Raw genomic sequence first — 9,257 nt, 5'->3', positions numbered from 1 at the left:
CGTTGTGAGGGAACGAGTGTGTAAACACAGTGGGTGGAGCTTTACCGAGGTAGATGAGTCCGAAGCCGCCCTGTCCGATGAGCCGGCCCAGTCTCCAGCTCTTCTTCTCTGTGTCTGTGAGAACGAAGCCGTCGGGTAAAGGTTTGGGCAGGCCACGCCTCCTCGGGGGCGCCATGGCAACCACAGACTGAACACACCAACAGAAGAATTACAATCAACGTCAGACTCATTCCCCGCACGAGCACATAACAGACCCCGTGGGCCACAAACTTATTCTAGTGTGTTAGGCTCCGCCTGTCTGCATCAGACTCCGCCCGTATGCGTCAGTCTCCGCCCCTATGCATCAGGCTCCGCCCGTCAGGCTTTTTTCCTCCTCATTATTATTAGTCATTGTGACTCATAAAACAGGATTTGGTCGGGTAATTTTTTCTGAATCAGAACAGACGAAATGACACAACAAGAGTTAAAGGCGCAATGGACGATTTTTCGGCGATTTGAGAACGCAGGCGGAAGTGCTCATGCCACTCCCCCGTGAACATGCCACTCCCCCGTGCACATGCCACTCCCCCGTGAACATGCCACTCCCCCGTGCACATGCCACTCCCCCGTGCTCATGCCACTCCCCCGTGAACATGCCACTCCCCCGTGCACATGCCACTCCCCCGTGCACATGCCACTCCCCCGTGCACATGCCACTCCCCCGTGCTCATGCCACTCCCCCGTGCTCATGCCACTCCCCCGTGTGGACTGATACAACACACACGTGCGTTTGTTTATCAGCGCAACGGATCGCATCGCATCTCTCGTCTCCTGTAGATTTCTGTCCACTTCTGCGTCAGCTCGAACTGTCTTTCTCCGTCTTCATTTTGCCCCGTACACTGAGGGAACTATATTATGATAGATCCATGCGCTTAGGCACGCGGAAACGTGGGACGAGCCTGACGCGGCTGCAGGTGAGCGGTAGGTGCGTTTTATGATTGATACGTGGCAGGACAAATGATTTATCCACGCCACGAGGAAATATGATAAAACATTTGCTGAAAAAAATCGTCCATTCCACCTTTAAAGCACTAAACCAATTAAAAACAGGAACAAAGAAAAGCTGGGGATTTTCCATCAAACACCCACAAAAGAAGACAGTACATCGTTATAAATAATGTTTCACAACTACAAACACGTTCAAATCATTCATATTTTGTCACTTGGAGATTCACTTGTGTTCCTCAAATACAAGTACAACCAATAATACTAATACTTCACTGATCGTAGTATTCTCCAAAATAATAATCAGTCATATTTTGATGATTGTATTTGTTAAAAAGAAAAAATCAAAGTATAAACAAAACTCACACAAAAACTATACAAGACTATCACTATACAAGTTTAATCAAGATGTTAAAAAGATACTGATTCAAATCATCATCAATAATGTACTGTATCTGTGTTTAAATATTCTCTGTCTGAAGCAGTAATAATTCATTCACACGTGGTATTGTAGAATTAAAATGAAACACTTTCACGTCACGAGTTAAACTTTCAGAAACATTAAACATATTCCGGTGTAATCCCTCATTCGTCCAGGCGTGTTCCATAGTAGAAAAAGCTTCAGTTGTAGTCATCTGGACTCAGTTAGAAAAAATAGACGTTTCGACTCTCATCCAATTCTAATAGCCCATTAAGATTCTGAATAGGCTCGGTAGATACAAGGGGGAAATTTCTGTTGAAACAAACAACTCTTTCTACTTCAGGAAGGCTCCTCCCACAGAACAGTATTAATATCGGAGTTCTCGATCTAAATTCTTTTATTGACAATGACTCTTGGATGAGAGTCGAAACGTCTACTTTTTCAAACTGAGTCCAGATGACTACAACTGAAGCTTTTTCTACTATTAAACATATTCATTATTAACGGTGTAAAAACTCGACTACTTTGAATAAAAGCTAAATAAACCTTTTATATTCAGTGTTATGTCGTTTAGAATAGTTTGTGTTTTGTTTGCAACATTTAAAAAGACATAATAACTTGATTAGTACGGGTTTTTTTTATCAGTTTAAGAGTGAAACTGTGGCAGCATTTCCTTTATACTTTAGTCACATTTACATTACGAGCGGTGGTCACTTTTCCTCGTGACCATCAGAGCAGCTGTGTGAGGCTAACGGCTAACGGCTAACTCCACTTTGTGTAAATAAGTTCATTTTAGACTCAAAAACACACTTACCGACTGAAGCTCGCGCGCACGTGATCAGCTCGTGTCGATGTGAAACTAAAGCCATAAAACTCTTTTTAGAAGAAAAGAAACTGAAACAAAGTCGTTTTGTATCACACAGAATCACAACAAACCAGCACTTCCGGGATCACACTCCGCCCACTCTAACCTCAGCCAATAGAAACGCGGTGATGTTTCTGACTGACCAATCACAGCAGAGAAGCCGTGGCTCTTCCGCCATCTGTCTCCGGACGCTCTGTTTGAGGTTAGCTCGGAGCTAAAGCTACAAAGGTTTGTACAAATGTCTAAAGAGCAAGTGCAGAGAGCTTTGATGAAGGAGCGTGTGACTGCAGCGGAGTCTGAGGAGGAACTGTGCCGCTCCAAAGAGGAGAACCAGAGGAACCAAGAGCTCCGGGAGTCAGAGCTGAACCCGAGAGTCCAGCTGCTGCAGGCGGCTGTTCACACGAGTCCTGGGCCCCTGGACCAGGGTCTGGACCAGGGTCTGGACCGGGCTCTGGACCGGGCTCTGGACCCGGGTCTGGACCCGGGTCTGGACCCGGGTCTGGACCGGGCTCTGGACCGGGCTCTGGACCGGGCTCTGGACCGGGCTCTGGACCGGGCTCTGGACCGGGGTCTGGACCGGGGTCTGGACCGGGGTCTGGAGGAGGAAATCCCAGAGACTTCACAGATGAAGTCAGAGTCAGAGGAGCAGAGCATTAAAGAGGAGGAGGAGCAGCAGCTGCCAGTGTAAGTTCTACTTTAAACACTTTATTGCGGATGGACAATATTGTAATTTAGATCATATTTATATAATATAAATGTTGTTTTGGACTGTTCCTTTGTAGAAAGTTTCAGTTGTATCATCTTGTTGTTCCAAGATGGCCGCCGCATCAGAGACACGCGCGCTTTAGAATATCTATGTTACAAACATTTTCTGGACTGTCCTACTTTTGTGCCCACAGTTTTGTCTTAAAGGATTGATTACGTCATCAAATATAACTCATCCACAGATGGTGCTGGAGCATTAAGACATGGATGTAGCATTGTAGCATTAGCAAAGTCTGGGTCAAGTTAGGACTTTTAGCATGTTTGCTGGTCCAGGGAAAAGGCAAACACTTGACTTGTTGTAGTAAAAGTGTCGCCAGGAAAATGAGCTCATGGCTTTTCCCATCATCCGTCAGATAAGAAGGAAAAACATAAGTAGAACCAAACAGTCTCTGTTCTTGAAGCTTTATCGCGGCTCTTTGGCTCTTTCCAGGGTAAACTGCTGCTCAAATCCCTCCGCCTCCATTTAATCTGTGAATTCCATCCTCGGTTTCAACTGATTCAACTTCAGCCTTGATCTCGTCCTTCACAGAGCTCGACATGGTCAGCATTTGGTCAAATCCACCACAGAACGCTTGTCAGGGGCCAAAGTTGGCTCTTGTACCACAGAGTCTTCATCTGCCACTCTTTCCTTTCTTGTTTAAAAGATTGCATCCTTTTCATATAAAAGATTGCATCCTTTTCTGAGGTTATTTGGTAGAAACAACCGAGAGCAAAGAAAAACTATCTACGCAGACGCCATCGTGGAAAAAATCACAATGATCCTGGGACATAGAGCTCTGCAGCCCGTCGTCTGTGGAAGTGGAAGCTCAGTTCAATAAAGGACATTAACACTGAAAGTCATTTTTATTTAGTCAAAGAAATTCAATCAGGCTGAGCAAAATAATAAGTCTGTTTGCCGTAACCCGACCGACCCGGTGTGAAACTAGCCGACTGAAATCATTTTATCAGCATTTTTGATCACGCTTGTTATCCTATCTTTTATCCTCATAGCAAAGATAACGCACTGCGCAAAGCATGTGCGTCTGCATAGTCAGTCCCCCACATGCGTCTGTAACGAAACAGACCGCGAGCTAATGACGACAAATTGCCTTTAACAAGTTGGTTTGCCTCTGTCAGCGCCACTCTAGTGTCCATAGGACATGCCAGGCCCTGTCAGGGTGTCTTACGCAATGCATTCTGGGATTGACACACGCCCAATAGCGCCATCACAACAAACGTGTCCCCCGCATGTTCCCCCCGCTCGCCTTCGCTACCAAAATAAAGGATAACGATTTAAATGTCTTAAAATCGTGAGATTTAGTCTCCTGATCGGGTTGATGAAGACGTTTTCAGTCATTGACTGTTGAAGCCTGACCCCTGGTGGTCACTCCGACTCAAAAAATGGCAAAATTGTTATCTTTTTTTTTGCCTTCAAAGTAAAAAAAAAACAATTTGCCTACCGACCAACCCACTTGAAAAATGTTGGTTCGGGTTACAGCAAACAGACAATTTATTTGGGGCAGCCTCAATATAATATTTTTTTGTCTTCTAACTAAGCCTTGACTGTTCTCTTTTTCAGGTCTGTCCCAGAGTCCAGTGCTGTGTTTGTGAAGACAGAAGAAGAAGTAGAATCCTCATCATCGCTTCAACAACCTGAGCTCAAAGAAGAAGAAGAAGAAACACAGGAAGTGGACGTGAGCTCAGAGCCACATTTACACTCCGAGTCTGACGGAGACACAGAGCACTCTTCTGATGATGGAGACTGGAGAGCTCCACTAAACTGTTCAGACGATGGAGACGACGACCACACCCGTGTTCACCGCTGCACCGTCTGTAAGAAAGACTTTACCGAAGCCAAAGAACTGAAATCCCATTTGAAGAACCACACGAGGGACGAAGCCTTAACGTGTCCAACCTGTAGTAGAATATTTTCCACAAAGTCTCACCTCTGCATACATTTAAGAACACACACAGGAGAGAAGCCTTACAGCTGTTCAACCTGTAACAAAACCTTTTCCCATAAGAGCAGCTTAGTTGTACACAGTAAATTACACAGTGGAGAGAGACCTTACAGTTGTCCAGACTGTGACAAAACATTTTCCCAGATGGGAAGTCTAATAATTCACAAAAGAACGCACACGGGTGAGAAACCATTCAGCTGTTCCGTCTGTAAGAAAGAATTTCGACATCTCGTTGGCCTGACGTGCCACATGAGAGTGCACACAGGGGAACAACCATACAGCTGTTCACTCTGTGAGAAAACATTTTCCACTAAGTCTCATCAGAGTGTGCATTTAAGAACACACACAGGAGAGAGGCCCTACAGCTGTTCAATCTGCAACAAATCATTTTCCTACCGGGATTCTCTAAAGATTCACAGCAGAACGCACACAGGTGAAAAACCATTCAGTTGTTCCATATGTAAGCAGGAATTAAGCCATCTCTCTGGACTGAAACGTCACATGAGACTGCACACTGGGGAGAAACCATACAGCTGTTCCATCTGCCAGGAAGGGTTCGTGCGGAACAAAGGACTGAAACGCCATATGAGCATGCACACTGGGGAGAAACCATTCAGCTGTTCCATCTGTAAGAGAGCGTTCAAGAAAAGCACCGGACTGAAACGTCACATGAAACAGCACGCAGAGAAAAGTTCATTCAGCTGTCCAGACTGCAGCGACACCTTTTTGACCAAGTGTGATCTCCGTGTACATTTAATAACACACACAGGAGAGAAACTGTACAGCTGTATGGAATGTAAGAAAACATTTTTTGATCAATCTAATCTTCAAAGACACTTACGGACACACAATGGTGAGAGACCTTTCAGCTGTTTGGTATGTAACAAAACATTTTCTGATAAATCTAATCTAAAAAGACACTTACAAACACACAAGTGAAAGACCTTACAGCTGATCAACACACAATAAAACATTTTCTCAGACGAGCTATTTAAATACACTTAGAAGAATAGACTTTAAAAGAAACCATTCAGCTGTACAGATCATGAATGAAGCTTTTCTGCTGTTGGAACGTTCTAAAATAACTTAGAACTGGACATGAGAACTGAAAACGGAAACAGAAAACTGTAAATATCTTATGTTCACTTGAAATAAAAAACATTTTTGTCGTGTCTAATCCTGTCTTTTTTTCCCGTCAGTTTTTTTTAATTTTTTTACCACAAAACATAAAAGTTAACTTACTTCACCAAACCTGACATGTCCATTTCTAATGTGATGCATTTCCTTGATATTGGTCCAATGTCTGATACAAACTGAATGTACAAAAGTCCTTTGACTAAAGAGTCAAAAGAAGGAAACTATAAAATTACTGCTTTTCCCAGATTTCTCTCTCTGTTCCAGACTCTCCTGATTTCCATCCCCAACCGGCTGTTTGAGAGTGGAATAAAACGATCTCAAGATGTGTTTGACAAGGAAAGAAACGTTGAATCCAATTAAAAACTTTACAATGCTATAAACAAAAGAAAAATGAGGCGGGGTTTGTCTTGTCTGAAAAGTACTTTATTTCAGCTCAAATCAGAGCGTTGCTGGTGTGATCCAGAATATGAAGCTCAAAGGTCTTATACTGAGAGTCATGTGGTGCCGGGGGTTCCTGTACAGGTCTTATACTGAGAGTCATGTGGTGCCTGAGGTTCCTGCACAGGTCTTATACTGAGAGTCATGTGGTGCCTGAGGTTCCTGTACAGGTCTTATACTGAGAGTAATGTGGTGCCGGGGGTTCCTGTACAGGCCTTATACTGAGAGTCATGTGGTGCCTGAGGTTCCTGTACAGGTCTTATACTGAGAGTGCTGTGGTGCCTGAGGTTCCTGTACAGGCCTTATACTGAGAGTCATGTGGTGCCTGAGGTTCCTGTGCAGGTCTTATACTGAGAGTCATGTGGTGCCTGAGGTTCCTGTACAGGTCTTATACTGAGAGTGCTGTGGTGCCTGAGGTTCCTGTACAGGTCTTATACTGAGAGTCATGTGGTGCCTGAGGTTTCTGTACAGGTCTTATACTGAGAGTCATGTGGTGCCTGAGGTTCCTGTACAGGTCTTATACTGAGAGTCATGTGGTGCCTGAGGTTCCTGTACAGCCCTTATACTGAGAGTCATGTGGTGCCGGGGGTTCCTGTACAGGTCTTATACTGAGAGTAATGTGGTGCCGGGGGTTCCTGTACAGGTCTTATACTGAGAGTCATGTGGTGCCTGAGGTTCCTGTACAGGTCTTATATGAGAGTCATGTGGTGCCTGAGGTTCCTGTACAGGCCTTATACTGAGAGTAAAGTGGTGCCGGGGGTTCCTGTACAGGTCTTATACTGAGAGTCATGTGGTGCCGGGGGTTCCTGTACAGGTCTTATACTAAGAGTCATGTGGTGCCTGAAGTTCCTGTACAGGTCTTATACTGAGAGTCATGTGGTGCCTGAGGTTCCTGTACAGGTCTTATACTGAGAGTCATGTGGTGCCGGGGGTTCCTGTACAGGTCTTATACTGAGAGTCATGTGGTGCCGGGGGTTCCTGTACAGGTCTTATACTGAGAGTCATGTGGTGCCGGGGGTTCCTGTACAGGTCTTATACTGAGAGTCATGTGGTGCCGGGGGTTCCTGTACAGGTCTTATACTGAGAGTCATGTGGTGCCGGGGGTTCCTGTACAGGTCTTATACTGAGAGTCATGTGGTGCCTGAGGTTCCTGTACAGGTCTTATACTGAGAGTGCTGTGGTGCCGGGGGTTCCTGTACAGGTCTTATACTGAGAGTCATGTGGTGCCTGAGGTTCCTGTATAGGTCTGATACTGAGAGTCATGTGGTGCTGGTGGTTCCTGTACAGGTCTTATACTGAGAGTAATGTGGTGCCTGAGGTTCCTGTACAGGCCTTATACTGAGAGTAATGTGGTGCCGGGGGTTCCTGTACAGGTCTTATACTGAGAGTCATGTGGTGCCTGAGGTTCCTGTACAGGTCTTATACTGAGAGTCATGTGGTGCCTGAGGTTCCTGTACAGGTCTTATACTGAGAGTCATGTGGTGCCTGAGGTTCCTGTACAGCCCTTATACTGAGAGTCATGTGGTGCCGGGGGTTCCTGTACAGGTCTTATACTGAGAGTAATGTGGTGCCGGGGGTTCCTGTACAGGTCTTATACTGAGAGTCATGTGGTGCCTGAGGTTCCTGTACAGGTCTTATATGAGAGTCATGTGGTGCCTGAGGTTCCTGTACAGGCCTTATACTGAGAGTAAAGTGGTGCCGGGGGTTCCTGTACAGGTCTTATACTGAGAGTCATGTGGTGCCGGGGGTTCCTGTACAGGTCTTATACTAAGAGTCATGTGGTGCCTGAAGTTCCTGTACAGGTCTTATACTGAGAGTCATGTGGTGCCGGGGGTTCCTGTACAGGTCTTATACTGAGAGTCATGTGGTGCCGGGGGTTCCTGTACAGGTCTTATACTGAGAGTGCTGTGGTGCCGGGGGTTCCTGTACAGGTCTTATACTGAGAGTCATGTGGTGCCTGAGGTTCCTGTACAGGTCTTATACTGAGAGTCATGTGGTGCCTGAGGTTCCTGTACAGGTCTGATACTGAGAGTGCTGTGGTGCCGGGGGTTCCTGTACAGGTCTTACTGCAGATGACAGACGCTTGAGTCATGAGGAGGAAGTGAAGAATCCCTGGCTCAAATCTGTTCTTACAACATGTAAGGAGCTGATCAGAACAAACAAACTAAACAAACATGTTACAATCATAAACTGGGAAAGTTTTATGACCAAAGGTTTTGTACCAAATAGAACTGACCTGAGACTCAAGGTCTGGAGGAGAAAAGGTCTAAAGGTTTTTCACAAGATGTAAAAGAGAATCACATGAAAAGCTTTGAGATGTTGAAAGAATCCTTTGACCTGGAGAAACAGGACTTTTATAGGTTTTTATAAATAAGGAGTTATTTCTAACCAATGAATTAAACAGACCACTATAACCCTTTGAAGAATATCTAAATTATATCAATGCTTTACTGATCTGGAGGAAAATTTGCTTTAAATGTGTCTTGTTTCTTCATAACTCCAGGTCAAAGGTCTCATTATTCACAGAGCGACTCAAACTGTTGGAGAAACAGCGCCACCAGGAGGTAAACCACCATCACGTGTTCTGGGACTGACCTGATGCTCAGAAATATGGGACTGAAATGAACTGTTTTTAGACATTTCCATCTGAACTTTAGAACTATGAACTTGGGCCTCAGAACTCCTGCCATGGACACAATGGATTCTC

The 9,257-nt window shown here is 45.0% G+C and overlaps 2 protein-coding genes across 2 annotated transcripts in view; one reads left to right on the top strand and one right to left on the bottom strand.

Moving 5' to 3' along the window:
* The window catches only part of LOC140350823 (uncharacterized), an 18,170-nt gene extending 15,822 nt beyond the window's left edge, over positions 1 to 2,348 (bottom strand). Inside the window, exons 1-2 of the mRNA XM_072436340.1 lie at positions 2,220 to 2,348; positions 46 to 187 (exon numbers count right to left, since the gene is read on the bottom strand). Coding sequence (XP_072292441.1) covers positions 46 to 175 — 130 coding nt within the window. The 5' untranslated portion in view covers positions 176 to 187; positions 2,220 to 2,348. The remainder of the gene's footprint in view (positions 1 to 45; positions 188 to 2,219) is intronic.
* A 160-nt stretch (positions 2,349 to 2,508) lies between these two features.
* LOC140350822 (uncharacterized) lies at positions 2,509 to 6,086 on the top strand. The gene is made up of 3 exons (XM_072436339.1): positions 2,509 to 2,707; positions 3,544 to 3,622; positions 4,594 to 6,086. The coding sequence occupies exons 1-3, from the start codon at positions 2,509 to 2,511 to the stop codon at positions 5,912 to 5,914; spliced, it is 1,599 nt and encodes a 532-aa protein (XP_072292440.1). The 3' UTR covers positions 5,915 to 6,086.
* Positions 6,087 to 9,257: the final 3,171 nt, after the last annotated feature.

Source organism: Eucyclogobius newberryi, unplaced genomic scaffold (assembly GCF_026437365.1).
Source record: "Eucyclogobius newberryi isolate DKJ021-1_F unplaced genomic scaffold, fEucNew1.0.hap1 SCAF_8, whole genome shotgun sequence".
NCBI classification, from domain to species: Eukaryota; Metazoa; Chordata; class Actinopteri; order Gobiiformes; family Gobiidae; genus Eucyclogobius; species Eucyclogobius newberryi.
The sequence above is the reverse complement of the archived record's forward strand: the minus strand, read 5'-3'. Positions and strand labels throughout refer to the sequence as shown.

Bases quoted from the DNA above. Each gene is read 5' to 3' on its own strand.
- LOC140350822 (XM_072436339.1), top strand. From the start codon at position 2,509: ATGTCTAAAGAGCAAGTGCAGAGAGCTTTGATGAAGGAGCGTGTGACT. The intron at 2,708-3,543 runs GTCTGGACCGGG...ATTCAACTTCAG, and splicing joins GGACCAGGGTCTGGACCAGG to CCTTGATCTCGTCCTTCACA. The intron at 3,623-4,593 runs GTTGGCTCTTGT...TCTCTTTTTCAG, and splicing joins AACGCTTGTCAGGGGCCAAA to GTCTGTCCCAGAGTCCAGTG.